The sequence below is a fragment of the Diceros bicornis genome, chromosome 39, assembly GCF_020826845.1.
Source record: "Diceros bicornis minor isolate mBicDic1 chromosome 39, mDicBic1.mat.cur, whole genome shotgun sequence".
Taxonomy (NCBI): domain Eukaryota; kingdom Metazoa; phylum Chordata; class Mammalia; order Perissodactyla; family Rhinocerotidae; genus Diceros; species Diceros bicornis.
Window position 1 is genome coordinate 12367809 of NC_080778.1, and position 15869 is coordinate 12383677.

A 15869-nucleotide genomic window follows, 5' to 3' on the forward strand; every position below is an offset into this window, starting at 1 on the left:
CTGTTCAGGAAATTTAGTTACTATCCTTAGGTCTTTGTTAACAAAACCAATGGACTATCCTGAGCAGTCTGAACATTTAGTTTTTATAAACAAAAACATTTATCAGGCTTCGAACAGTTAATATGTGCCTGCCCATCACCATCCCCCACAGTATGTTCACTCTTCTTAATATTTAAACACTGTTGCTGCTTACAGCATATGGAGGAAAAAGCTGACAAAAGCCTTTGGCCAATAAAATAAAAATAAAAACAATGTTCGGCTTATTTACATTTTTGCTTTGTTAGTAAACTAGAATGACTGGTTCTGGAGGCAAGACAAGTGACATTAACATCCACTAAATCTTCTGGCAACAGCAGTGCATCCTGATGTTCTGCTGTGCCAGCTTCCACGATGTGTTAGGACGAATTAGGCCCAGTGTAGACCTACACAGTACATTCAGGACCCAGTGGTTTATTCTCCCTAAACCAGGGTAAATAACTCTAGGGTGTAACCCAGGAGGCAGCAAAAGTACAATGTTATGGGATCATTTATTAGAAGGGAAACAAAATGTTTAATATCATACATTTCAGGATCAACTGCACTTGACATTAGATTTGCTTGATTTAAATGGGGGTATACACGCACACTACCAATTAGAAAGATGGAGATATTTCATTTGCCTCTAAGTATAAATATATCAATATGAAGAGGAGAGAGAAACGAAAACAATAAGTGAAAAACAAGAAAATTTATAATGGCACTGGGGGAATGTATAACGTAGACATTTCTGTTCTCAAGTGCTTGTTCAACAACCAGTGCTGAATTCTGTACCTCCTAACTATAGATAGCTGCTATGCCAGAGCCCAGTGATGTGCAAACAAAGGGAGAGAATCCATGTGGCTACTTACCACAGAAAATCTCCACCCTGCTTTTCCAAGAAGGCAGGAAGGAAAAGCCCCACTGAGTGAGGGACGTGCCAGGGCTGACGCAGTGCCAGTGTATCACAGTAGTTGTTCCCATGACGCTCACAATGTTTGCGAGGCGGCATGACAGGAGGGCACATTTGCAGCGGGTGGAGAAACAGTTTAACAGGCAAGAAACAGATTCAGCCATTCGAGATGCTTTCCTGGGCTTTGTTTATCTACCTCCGTGATACTGCTCATTAGCTGTCAATTTCGTTCACCAGGGCAGAGATGGAGAAAAATGATTGCTCCTTTCAACAAACCCTGGGAAAGTGCCACTAGGAAGAATCTCCCACCACATTTTGGCTTTCCCACATCCCGGCTATCAGCGACACAACAGCTGCGCGTTTTAACAATGACTTGATGGAGAGACAATGATGGAAAGAGCCAATCTGTGACACGTGGAGAGGCAGGAGCAAGATAGGGCGGGAGGTAATGGGAGAGAAGTGAGGTCAGAAAAAACAAGTCAGTGCTGGGAGTGAGAGGAAGGGGGAGAAAAGAAAGCAAAAGGCTACATACAGAAAATAAAGGGAAATTCCAAACAGATGTTCCCAGAGCAGCAGTCTGAGTATCATGCCCTGGGTGGGAAACCATGCAAACTCTGCCTGATATTTTTCTTTCATTGGTATAGACTTGGAAGCAAAGGAAGGTAAACTTTAAATTATATTAGGATCTAATGTACAGATTAAAAAAATTTAAACATAAAAACTAGAGATGGGAAAAGGAGGAGGTGAGATTACTAAAATATGGGTGTATTTATTCTCTAAGGGAAGGTGTCTTTGCATTTAAACAAAAAACAAAAAAAATCAACTTTATGATCATCTCTAAAGTGTGATTTTATTACCTATGACCAAGTTCACACAAATGCCTTAAAAGAAGAAAAAAAGGGCATATAGGCTAGGTAGAGGGAAATACAAGACGAAATTGTTTTTTGCTAAAAACCTGCACGATATTTTAACAAATCCCCTTAAAATAACACCATACAAAATTTTTGATGAGCATCTATCAAAAACATATGTCTGAATGTCCCTGGGCTTCGCTGTGGGAACAGAAGGGAGAAACAGGCAGCGTCTGGACTCAAGTCATGGACGACGACTACCATGAGGTCCAGGACAAGGGTGCTGATAGCCCTGTGGCTTCTTTGTATGAATTTAAAAAGGGTGCCCCTTCCTCTAAGAGAGCAGCCTGAACTTCACTCCCATTCACCCCTCGGGCCCATGTCCCTGTCCAACGAGCAACCTGCTCAACTGTACGTGGCAGCCCTGGCTAGGGTGGTACTGACCTCAGTTAGCTGATGTTGTCTTGATACACGCAAAAAGTGTGAGAAATAACTCAGGATCTTGAACTAAATCTCTTGTTCAATTTGATGCTAGACGGCCTGCCCACCACATCACACAGAAATCAGTCTGCCTATGATCTGAGTAAAGCAGGGGTTTAGATTCTTGTCTTCTCCTTATTCTTCTGGTTTCCTCTTAACCTTCTCAGACCCAACCCCAAGAAGAGCAACCACTGACCTATCTTTTTTATCAAGTTAGAAGAAAAATGGGTTCAACTTTGTGGAAACATATTATGCCTTTATGGCTAGATCTAGCCGTCCTACTGAATAACCTCAGTAAACCCCGGAACTCATCACTGGAAACTTTATATTCATGTCTTCTGAAATGTACAAGACCACCACTGGATCAAGAATCAGAAGACCTGCTGCCAAAACCAACTGAGTTGTTCTGGACAGTAATGACCGTGGACAAGTCTCTAGGCCTCAGCTTGAATAACAACAACCGTAATCAGAGCAATGACTAACATGCAATGAATGCTTACCATGGCCTGCTGCAGTGTATTAACACACTTGATCTTTACAGCAACCCTGTGAGATGTGGTTAGTTTCTTTACAGACGCAGAAACTGAGGCACAGAGAGGCTGAGAGGCCTGCCCAAGGTCACGCAGCTAGTAAAGTGGCTATAAAATGAGGAGGTAGGATCAGGTGATTATGCAAGTCCATCCGAGTCAAGTGTCATTTGTAATTCTACTTGGGAGGAAGGTGAACAAATACCAACACTGCTCATCAGATTTTCTAAGAGGTTATTCCTCTCAGAATAACACTAACATCAGGAAATGTCCCATTTGCCATGTTTTATATAATTCTATTTCTATACAGCTTCACCTTCAGCAAAGATAATTATGGATTTACTTGAATAGCATGCCCCCCCAAAAGGTAGAACTTTTTCTGCGTAATTTCTTCTCCTGTACTAAATATCACCGAAGAATGTCATCAGGCCCCACGTAGACGCAGGCTGCAGGGGAGCCCACTTGGGACAGTGAAACGGAAATGTAGGCCCAGGCAGTTAGCATTTCTGACACAAGTTTAAAACACAAACTATACTTTTACGGCTTTAAACGACGTTGCCGAGAAAGTTGAAAGCTTTCTATTTAAAAATTCACTTTCCCAAGAAGTTAGCCGAGAGAAATCACATTCTGGTCTTCCCCACAGTAACTGTGAGGCAGAGGCCTCACTGGTGACAGTGCTCATAGGGCATCAGAAGCGTAACCCACCGACCAACTTTCATTCTGTGCAAAACACACCTCAGCACCGGACTCGGAGACCGACCACACCTGCTGAGCTACCCACTCCACAAGACGTGAGTCACGTGTCACAGGGAGCTCTTTTGTGGGGTTATGTGTTCTATGCCACAACAAAATCCACACAGTGAAATAAGGTATCAAAATCCCCATCTGGAATGATAAATGTGTATGAAAATCATCAGAGAGTGAACCACCTGGTTAGGGATTTGAAATGAAAACCCACGTTATCTTTATACCTCAGAAAAGTTTTCATTTAGGTTATTAAGTCCTTTTGACCCAATTCAGAAAAAGGAGTGATTTCTTCTTTGACACATAATATTTTACATACAACTTTCCGATGTTTAGGTAGGTGATGCCTCAAAAACCATCTCAATATCAAAAACCACCTGAGGAATTCTGGAATATGGAGTACTCTAGCTTTAAAAATGTTAAAAGCAGGTAAATCCAGGTTTTATTACAAAATTATGAGGGCAAATATTTTTGAAAAAACAAACATCAAAACGCCTTAATCAAAATGCATTAAAATTATAGCTATATCCAAAATATGGATGAATCTTAGAAACATAACATTTAGTCAAAAAAGCAAATTGTAGAAGACCACATACAGTATGATTGGGGTGAACTTATTTCCTGATTGGCCTAGAATCTTCCTGGTTTATGCCTGTTGTCCTACTGTAATTATTAACGGCAAACCTTACATGCTCAAAAGTGTCTCAGCTTGGATGATAAATTATATAGTTATTCTAAATAGGATATATTCCTATAAAGCTCAAAACTAAATAAAACTAACGATATATACTCTATGAATGTTTGCAATAAAATTCTTTAAAAAACCCCCCAAAACAAAAAGAATGATTAAAAAAAATATTAAGAGAGCATCTTAGGCAGGGGAGAGGTATAGGGCTGAGGATAAGGAAGGGACACACAGGTAGATACAGTAACACCAGTAATACTCCAGTTCCCAACTGGGTGGGGGTCTGTGAGTAGTCACTTGATAGTTATGTTTCATAATTAGCATGTTACAAATGTTTATATGTATGTTTATATATATTCACATACATATGACATCTCACAATAAACTTTTCTTTTAAATATAAAATGAGTAAAATGTTAAAAGGGGTAAAACTACCATCCATCCTTTCAAGATAACAGAATAAACTATCAGAAAATTTATCAGCAATTCAATATCAATTCTGATAGGCTAGTAAAAAGTGCTTTCTGACAGCCACCTATATCATGTTAGCAAAAGCTACACAGAAGAAACTTACATCTAGTTTGCAGACAAAGGAAAGCTAGTTGCTTGGTGAGTTTGAATGGATGAAGTTTGATATAAGAATGCTGGATGAGGATGAGGCAACTGACAAATAAATAAACAAATAAATAACCCCAAGTACACAGTAAAGGAAGCAGAAGATACACAAGTGGTATGACTAGTGAAATGGCTGAATCCAAGAGTTAATTGGAACACGAACTCCTTATATGAAAATTAGAAGGCAAGAGTTTATATCAGTAACAAGGCCTTGAAGGTGTGCTGGCAAATTAAGACACTGATGAGTATAAACACTAAAAATATTTTAGAAAATAACAGCCATGGTATAAATTAAATAGAACCATAAAACACCAAGGCCAATACTAGTCACCAATCTCACCTCAGTGGCACTTACCAGAGGATCTTATTTAACAGAATCATGACAAAACATATGTTACAAGAATAAATAATTTTCTGGCATAATTTAAGGTAAATACGCAAACCGAAAATATCAAAGTAATTGGTGATTTTATTAATTGGGGGTTTACATTCATTAGTTGAGAGTCTTTTGGAATTGAGACTCTTGTATGCTTTGATGATAATTCACAAACTTATGCTCCTAATACGTGGTCCCATCACTAGGTTTTCAAACAGTAAAAAAAAGTAATGGAATGTATATTGCTATTGATGAACATTAGGTCTGTCTTTACTAGAGAGTAAAATAATAATTATTAAGTAATGAATACCTGGAATACTTGCAGGAGAAATTGGGCCAGATCGTGACTGGTTGCTGCCGACAGGAGAGCCGACAGGAGAAGGCGAGGGGCCCCCAGGGATGCTTGAGAGATGGGGGGATGCGTGCGGAGAGAAAGGCGACTGAGCTGGGTTGCTCTGATCCCCTTGGCTGCTCGTGGACCCGGATGCACTGACTGCTGAGCTCAAAGTGGCTTCCGTTCCCGTGGGGAGGTCATCGATGGAGCCAGACAGGTCCTGAGAAAGAAACAGCATGTATTTATAGAGTAACACATATTTGGACCAATATCTGCTCAAAAGACTATTTGAAAATCATAACAACGCCCCCTGCAGAGACAAAGGTTTTCTGGATAACACCCAAAATTCAGAGCATGGCCACTTGTAATTAGAAGACTTGAATAAGGTCTCTCATAAGTTGAACCCATAAGATCTGGTCTATCCCTAAAAAGTGAGAACAGTTGTACCTCTCTTTCATAAAACCATCCTACAGCTTTCCTTTAAGCTGTCAGCACCCAGTCCACCCAGGCTGTTCAAAGAGTCACAGGAAACAGCTCTTTAGGTGGTGACTTACCATCTGAATGGAATGTCTGAGTCCTAATAGATCACTTCAATAACCTGAAAACTACAGGCTGTGGGTCCTCCTATATAGACGTCAACACTGGAGGACTGTTTTAATTTCAAACTAGGACATTCTTAGGTAATAGCAGTCAAAATTTTAACCAAACCTTGTGGCGAGAAATTCTTACACTTTACTTTTGCAAAAGTGCCATTAAAATAAAATATTGATATGTGTACTTTTATATGATATTGTGAAAATAAGTCCCTTTGACAGTTCCTTTGGCAGAAATGTTATCCCTTACTTTTTATAACAGTTTTAATGCCATCTAATTTGATCACAACTCTAAGGCAGTTATTAAACTCCCCATTTGATAGACACAGAAATGGAAGCTCAGAGAATCAGTTATTGTTGAATGCATCTGCTGAAGATGATGAAGGGAGGATGAGAGAAGAGCAAGGAGGAAACCGTCTTTCGCACCTTCATCAGAATGAGAGGAGGACAGAGACTTTCTTCTGGCCTTCCTCACTGCCGTGGCCCCGGGGCCTAGACTGGGGCCACCACCAGTGGGTGCTCAGTAAGTCTGCACAGGCCTGCCACAACGACTGGACACTAAGTCTGCAAATCCAGTGCAGGCCGAGAGCTCGGTGCTGAATGAGTTCCAAAGGCTGAGTTGCAGTATAAGATATTTGTCTTGATAATCTAGGACTAACTACTGCAGAATGGGATCAGAAATACCTGGTTATGCTACTATCTACAAAGCATATCCCATCCTACTTGATACCTTCCACTCATTCAATTTTATTCATGTTTAATTTTACATCACTGTTTACTACTGGGATTTCTAAAACTAGGGCTTTGAAAACTGTTGGATGAAGATGCTCAGGATCTGAAGAATGAATTTAGACTAGGAAGTACAAATGGGGCCAGGTAAAGCAGAGCCTGGTTATAGCTCTTCAGGGTACCCCAAAATGTCACAAGGCAAACAAGATTAGGACCCTAGTCTCCTGGAAAGTTTACCTGTTAATCATCTCTTACATCATATAATATACTTAATGAACTTCTCTTTTTTTAGCAGCAAATTGCCAATGATTAAAAAATACATTCTAGGGCCAGCCCCATTGGTCTAGTGGTAAAAGTTCGGTGTACACCACTTTGGTGGCCCAGGTTCAGTTCCTGGGTATGGAACCACACCATTTGCCTGTCAGTGGCCACGCTGTGGCAGCGGCTCACGTTAAAAAAAAAAAGAGGAAGACTGGCAACAGATGTTAGCTCAGGGCAAATCTTCCCCAGCACACAAACAAACAAAATACATTCTAAAGAATAGCTGATGAAAACCTCACAAAAAGATGAATGTTATAGAAAAACAAAAAACTCTTGTGCCAAGAAGAATAACATCTTTCTAAGTAAAATTGAGAACAATCTTCAATGTCATATAACTCTGCTTATGAATAACAAATGTAACATGAACAGTGTAGATTGAAAACACCACCACAGAAAAAGTATCATTAAATCTCCAAAATAAAATGGAACGAATTGAGTCATATTTTCAGAATTCAGAGGAAAAAACATATAAACATTTCTACTCAGGGCACATGAGATGCATGATTTTGCACATATTCAGCTGGTAAAACATTGTTATTTAACTTGATTACTGGAATAGTTCGAGTCAGACTTCTGGAACTGAACACAACTTTTGCGAAGCCAGGTAGAAACAGAGGAAGGTTATTAAGCAAGTAACATGCTACATACAAGGTAGAAAGCGTTTACACTTCAGCAATCAAGGCAATTATCTGAGGTCCTCAAAACAAAACAAGCTCACAGATGTGTACACACGCACACGTATGATGTGCTAAATCAGAACACAGGACAAGAGTCCACCCACTCGTCCCCACCCCAGCTGAATGCTGGCTCCTTACCACATGCAGCCTCAGAGCTGGGGTGGCTGTGGGGTGCGCAACAATGGTTTGGGGTCCTGGATGATTCTTTAAGTACCTGTCCCCAAGGCATTCCCTTCCTAACCCCATGGAACCAATTCATAAAGTGCGAAGGGACACCTGCGGGGTTCTTTAAAGCAGGGCATTGCAAGCTATGCTGTGAGGGCTAAAATTGGACCCTATCTGTTTTTGCTCTACCCACAAACCAAACATATATTTCTTTTGCTGAGGAAGATTCGCCCTGAGCTAACATCTGTTGCCAGTCTCCCTCTATTTTGTATGTGAGCCGCCTCCACAGCACGGCCACTGACAGAGGAGTGGTGTAGGTCCACACCTGGGAACCGAAACTGGGCCACCGAAGCAGAGCGCACCGAACTTAACCACGAGGCCACCGGGGCTGGCCCCCCAAACATTTTTAAAGACTGAAAAAAAATCAAGAGAGTAATATTTGGTGATATACTAAAAATACCTGAAATTCAAATTTCAGAGCCCATAACGTTTTACAGGAACACAGCCACAGCCATCCCTTTCGGTTGTCTGTGGCTGCTTTTGGGCCGCAACGGAGAGCAGTTGTGACAGAGACCGTTACTGGGCAGTGTGACGACCTCTGATTTGGAGAGTCGCGGCACTCCAGGCCTCTACTGCCTTAACCTCTTCCACGGGGGACATGACTCAGACAGGCCTCGGCTGAGCTGCATGGCGACCTACTGTGCACCAGGAACTGACAGGCTTCACCAAGAACCGGGCTCACTCCACTCCTACCTCCACCTGGCAAACACTGAGTGGGAGCCAGGCAGAACTCTACTCTCTCTGAAGGTATCACAAGAACCCAGGGAGCCCCCTGTAAGGATCGGCAGTGGGCTCCATGTACGGATGCCCTCTCTAATATCTAACAGACGTCTATCACTGATAAACAAAGGGTCAATCAGACCAGAATCAGCTGGGAGGAAACATACTTTTCATGCTTCCTTAGAGAAAAAAAAATTGGTAGATAACCAGATATAAAACCATTATCTTCTACTACACTACATATGGAATTAAACTTAGAAAAGACTTAATGTAGACTCAATTTTTAAAAAATCATTATTTGAAATAATTTTATGTAAACCTTTCTTCATAAAAAACAAATTGTTACTTTGAAATTTTTTAAATTCTCTGCAAGACCTATAAATTCCTTCCCTGTCCTCCCTTAAAATTCCACGTTACGGTTGAAAAAGTGACACGGGTGAGTGTTAAGAGAGCTTCGTTCGAGCTGCAAAGGCACGAAAAACATTTCTGTTATTCAACAAGCTGATCAAGGAAATATCAAGAGAAAAATATAAAAACGGTGGCTTTCTTAGTGTTCACATGTCATCAGAATTTCAGTGCTGACTAGACCTCAGAGTAACAGAAGAGTAATAAAAAGATATAATTTCTATATTACTGTTATACACACACGTAACTTTTATATGTAAATTACAGAGAAATATTCCCGCCCTGCAGATACTTAGGGTATCCATATGTATAGCGATCTTAAAACATGTTAATAAAAGAAGTTCAACAGTGGTTTAAACATTCAGCCTAGTTAACAAAGAAGCTCTGTAACTAATACGCCTCTAGAGGACAATTTAGTCAGCAGGGCACCAACTCTATTCTTTTATAAGTCCTATCAGATCTATGATGCCTGGAAAGAACAGAGAGACCTTACTGCATCTCATTCTAACCAAGGCACCTTCAAGCTACAGTGCTTCCATTTATCTTGCTGGAAAGCTGGCAGGTAAGGTAATTGCAGGGAGGACTCTTTTAAGGGGCTGGAGTCCCCCTGCCCCATAGCATTCTTTACATCCTTCCTCTTTATTGATGGAGTGATGCGTTAAGGCATTGACTTCACGGGCTCATGCATAATAAATTCAGTATTTTGCTATGACAATTTGATCTGGCAAAATCTTGCTATCAAGTTGGGCTTTCAATATCTGACATCACTCAGGATACTGAATACTTTCCAGCACACCAAAAATAATAGAACTCCTACTATCAATGGTTCATTTATTTTTAGAAAATCAATACCTTAAAAAAAAAAAGCTTGTTTTACTTTAAACCTTAATTTAAATGAAAGTTTCCTGCAAAGACTTTCCCTCTGTAACCGTCATCCCTCCACCCTCTGCCCATGTAAAATTTTCATTCTAACCCAAGTGACAAGTACAAGAGATTTCACTGCACTTAGAATGAAATGCCACTGGGGAGCAATAACAATCCTATCAGACTCTGACAAGAAACACTTATGAATTAGCATAGAGCACAAATATGTTTCTGATTCAGTATGATGGGACAAGCTGAGGGAGGGCAGTGACAGAGGAATGTGTACGGGAACATGCCATGAAGAAGGATCACAGGAAGAATTTTTAGAGACCTACATATATATAAAAAATAGACACACAACATTAAGTATATTCTCTCATGTCTACACATTGTATATGATCCTCTCTAAAAATATTTTACATTAATATATTATGACTTACTACATCAAAAGACATCTTTGGTTTTGATGTTATTCGATTTAGCTTACTAAAAGATAAATTCAGTCAATGCTGGTGATATCTTATTGTCTTAAAGAACTGAGAATAAGGTAGAAAATTTTACTCCCTTGCTTAATTAAATAAGTGGGGTTTTTAAAAAAGCAAATCAACTTCAAAATACTCTGAGCTGTGGTTCTCAATACAATTAGTTGATGGTATCAGATCACTGATAGAGAATGGCAACGCATCATATACATTTGGGCATCTCTTGCTCAGAAGTGTCCCAAGAGAGCACAAGGATAAACACTGAATTAGAAACAGAGAAGATATTTCAATCAATGAGACTAGTTCAGGTCTCTTGTTTAAGGATTTTAATAGGATACAGTTAATGATTTCTCACTGTGACTTCCCAGTGGGTTTGAAGCACAGGTTAAAATGCCAGTTCAGTCATCTTTAAAAAAGTCTCTCCATCGTCTTCAAAAGCAGAAAGTGTGTCTCTTTTTTAGAAGATTAAGTATGACATTCAGGCATGTGGTTTTCTCTTTCTCTCTCCAACTAAACCCTAACTTTCTCAAGGGCAGTGACTCCTTATGCCAGGTCTGGTGCTAAAGTGAGGATGGATTTGACTGGTCACTGGTGAATGTCACTGGATTTATAAGCTCTATGGTAAAATACAGCTGCAAACACTATACAAAGTAAGCCAGCACATGCAAATATTTCTAAATATTTACCATAAACGCTCTACTGAAAACTATTGACTTTGCTATTAAAACTTAGCAATGAATTCTCAGCCCTCTGTTTCCAATTAACATCCCAGAGGCCAAGCATCCAGCCTTATTAGATGCTTAGCTCTTTGGAAACACACTGCAGAATAGCTTCATACCTTCCAACCTTATTTTAGAACCATTGTTTTGGACATGTGACACAAACACACTTTGAAATTGATATTAGAATTGAGCCAATAATTTGACTGACATATACACAAAAGGAAAAACCTCACAGTGACTCTGTTTAATTTCTATGATGTTTGCAGGCTTCTTTTCAGCATAAACTTGTGTGTAATAGTGCCTTTCAAGACACCCACCAAAGTCCCTGCTGCTTTCATTGTCTAGACAGCAAATGAGTTAAAAGCTTCGACTTCCTGTCTAAATGAATTAAAAAATACAAAGGAACGGAAAGACAGAATCCATGAAGAAAATTCTTCAAAGCACTAATTTTTAGGCCTTAAAAGCATCTTCTTTCCAAGTCTTACATATATCTTACTTTGTATTTAAACATGTCCAAATAACAAATATTTCTCTCTTCATTACACGTGACAATATATACAACGCATAGCCTTCAGATGTACGAGGTCAGCTGGAAAAGAAAATGTTGATGTTAATTTAAAAAACGTCACAAGCTCCACAATGACAAACCCATATCCGAGCCCAGGGATAACACAGGGAAAATTAATGAGTCGCAATTCATTTTAGGAGAGGTAGCCAAGAACCACTTTTTGGGGAAATGACTTGCACCTGATTCATTTGCAGTCTTTCTCAAGCAAATATTCCATTATGGGTAACTCTCATTTTAAGGGTACATTTATAGGATAATCAGCTAAAGTAAACTGTTACTTCACAAAAGCCAGATTCAGAGTTAAGTGTACTATCATAAACAAAAATCGTTATAATGGCTATATTTCTTTTGATTTTTGAAAATCAGCACCTAAAATAAAAGCTAGCCGCAAAGGTCCATGGGTTAAAAGTCCCGATATGAAATGTGCCACCATTCTAAATTTAGAAGTGGTAAACAATATACGTATGAAATATGCATTATGTAAGGGAGTTTTTCCCCCTTGCACAGGCCTCAGAGGGCTCCTAAATTATCCTGTTTCTGAACTCTGCCCAGGGAGATTCTCGGCTCTTCACTATGGACAGCTGTCTCGAGACATTACGTAGGCTAGGAAGAACAACAAATTGACCCTTTAACACAGTATGGGCAGTGCTGAACTTGAAAATAATTTGGTAAGAAAATTTATTTATAGTCATCGTTAGGTTGTATGGCATTTGGGATTAACTTTCATCTGGAAAACACATTATCCTTCTCGGTTACAACCCAGGACTACGCTCACAAATGATGATGACGACGACCATGAACATGATGATTTTTAGCAACAACAGCTGTGACTACCACTGGCTTAGCGCCTTCTAAGTATCAGAGAGACTATGCACATTTTCTTACATGAGGAAACTATAGGAACTTGTTGCTCTGGTCCATTGTTCCTACCAGTCAAAATGTTTTTTTAACTGATTTCATTGTCCAACATAGCCAAGACTCTTCCTCAAGTCAAGGCCCAACACTAAAAAAGACTCATGGTGAATAACTGCTGGCCCTGTCTTATTCCAAGAACAAATGGCAATTTAAAGAATATCCTTATTAATACAAATAGACTACTGGTGAAATTAAAGCTGTATAATCAAGTGAGAATACTGAATAATCTGGGAGAGGCATTTGGACTGAGTGTCACGATTGGCAGGCATGCCCTATCTGAGTTTGCAGATGGAGCTGTGGGGTTGGGGGGTGCGAGGAGGTGGAAAAAAGGGTAGAAGGCAGTTTTTACATGTGGATGACATTTTATATTTAAGTTGGCCTCTACTATGTGATCTTGTACACTTAAATGCCCCTCTTTCATGGAGTCTTAATGGAGAGAGACAAAGCTACACAGATAAATTCTAACAAAAAGCAGCAATTCTATGATGGAGGGGTGAATTAATAAGTGTGGTGGAATACAGAATGGTATATCTTCAGCCAGCGCGCATGGGCCCAGGGGCTGCTGTCTGAGACAGGTCCAGACTAGGAGGGAAGGCATGCCCTTTGGACAAGTGGTGGGCAGGAGACAGCAGCCGAGAGCATCATGTGTAAATGCAAGAAGAACCGTGGGAGGGCAGCTACTCGGGGAACAGTGAGGAGACCAGGGAAGGCAGACAAAGGCTGAGGGAGAGAGGGGGTTGGAGAGGCCACCTGAGCGCAGCTGTGAACGCCCTCATGTGCCCGTGCCAAGGAACATGGGCTTACCTTTTTAGGAACTAGGGAGCCAACAGGGGTCTAAAAGGCGAGTATTAATACTATCAGAGAAGGAAAAAAAAGGCAGTGGGTTGCCAAATAAGAAATGTTACACATTTTAAAGAAAAAAAATCATGTTTTCAAGTGTTTATGAACAAAGAATGCTTTAACCATGATTAAAATTACAGGGTCAACTTAAGAATAAATTTGTAAATTTTTATAAAAAATCTATATAGTTTTAGCATTATATAAAATTTAACAAATAAATGAACAACGACGACAACAAAGAGTGCCTAAATAACTACAGTCCAGGTAAGACAGCAGTGTGCTTTCTAGATTGCAATAATTTCATGAGTCTACACAGCCTTCCTACTCATTTCAGTCATATGTAAGAATCAATGGATAAGATGAGTTGAAGGATATATCCCTTACCCTTAAATAAGCACAACAGTGTCTAAAAACTAATTATGAGTAACATTTTCCTTTAACAGATCATATTCTTTAACTCTATATTCTACTCCAAAACCACTAGTGACAATCCCGAGACATTTAGTGATAAAGAGGGAAAATCAGCTAATGATGCGCAGGAGGAGGGATGTGGGTTGATGGGTTGGTGCTTTACAAACATCAACGCCAAGTATGAAACTCTTAAGTAAGAATGACCCATGTGCTTTGAAAGCAAATTGATAAACTTACGAGATCTGTAAATATGTAAGATTTAGGGTTCGTCTGCTGATACCAGTTTTTATTGCTGCAAGCATATCATAAATCTTTATAACAGAAAAGCAATCAACACCACCTTTTGCATCTCGCGTGGTAAAAAAAATACTGTTTACCTTAGAAGTACAATGCTTAGCACGTAGAAAGTCTGAAAGTAAAACTTAAAAATGAAAAGGCATGAACCCTCAGGAGACATTTATTTCTTCAGTACATAGCAGTGAAATACTTCAAAAAAGTAAGACCTATAGGAACTGCAAATAAATTAGCGACTTCAAAAAACAAAAGCAGAAAAACACACAACTCACAAATTGTACTGAGTCCACATGGAATAAAGGGAAGTTTTATTTGTAGAATAATACTAAAACTTAATTATTTTGACATTGTCCCCCTTCACATGAACCATATGAACACACATACTTCTACATTCCTCCACTGGATTTTTAAAAACTTTTTATTTGGAAATGACTTTAGACTTACACAAAAGTGGCAAAGGCAGTCCTGAGTGTTCCTATACACCTTTCACCCAGCTTCCCTTAACGACAACATTTTACATAACCACGGCACATTTATCAAAACTGTGAAATTGACATTGGTACAATACCATTAATGAAAATACAGACTTAATATTTCACCAGCTTTTCCAGTAATGTTGTTTTTCTGTTCCAGGATCCAATCCAGGAGCTCATGTTACATCTATTCACCATGTCTCCTTAGTCTCTTCCAATCTGTTACCATTTCTCAAATCTTTCTTTGTTTTTTCACAACTTTGACATGTTAGCTTAGGTATTGTGTCACAATGGATACACTCATCAGGTATTTTGTAGAATGTCTTTCAATTTGTGTTTGGTGTTTTCTTACCATTAGACTGGCATTATAGGTTTTTGGGAAGAATACCCCAGAAGTGAAGTGTCCTTTACGTAGCATCCTATTGAGGGTATGATATCAACATAATTATTACAGGGGCTGTTGACTTGGATCACATGGTTAAGGTGGTGTCCCCTAGGTTTCTCCACCGTCAACTTACTCTTTTTCCCTCTCTGTTCTCTATTCATGAGAAGGGAGTCACTAAGTCCAGCTCACATCCAAGGGAGGGGAATTTTAAAGCTCCATCTCCTGGAGGAGGAGTTTCAAAGAATTTGAGGATGTACGTTAAAACCATACAGTCATTAGTAAATATTTTGGGGGATATATTTGAAGCTATGCAAGCATCCCGCTTCTCCTTAAAGTTAGGCCTGCTAATTTTAGTATTTATTGGTGGATCTTGCCCGCACCATTACTCTGGTATGCTGATGTTGATTTTCTACTTCCTTCACTCCTTCTACATTTATTATTTGGAATTCTTCTGTAAGGAAGAGCCGTCCCGTCTCTATTAATATTTACATAGTGAAGACAAGTGTTTCTCCAATATATGTTTTTTGGTGCAACTTAGGTTTCTTTACAAGATAACTAGCTGATACTCTTATCAACACTATATGAGAGTAACATGTCCAACTGAGATTTAATGATTATAAAACTTTGGAGAAAAATATGCACTTGATGCTTTTCCAGACACCGCTAGAGGGGATAGAAATTAATATAACCGCTTCAGACAGCGAT

The 15869-nt window shown here is 39.4% G+C and overlaps 1 protein-coding gene across 9 annotated transcripts in view; it reads right to left on the bottom strand.

The window, feature by feature from the left end:
* ARID1B (AT-rich interaction domain 1B) overlaps positions 1 to 15869 on the bottom strand; it is a 417978-nt gene that overhangs the window by 115072 nt on the left and 287037 nt on the right. For all 9 annotated transcript variants that reach the window (XM_058534096.1, XM_058534092.1, XM_058534093.1 and 6 more), the window contains one exon: positions 5517 to 5760. In XM_058534096.1, the coding sequence (XP_058390079.1) occupies positions 5517 to 5760 (244 nt within the window). The remainder of the gene's footprint in view (positions 1 to 5516; positions 5761 to 15869) is intronic.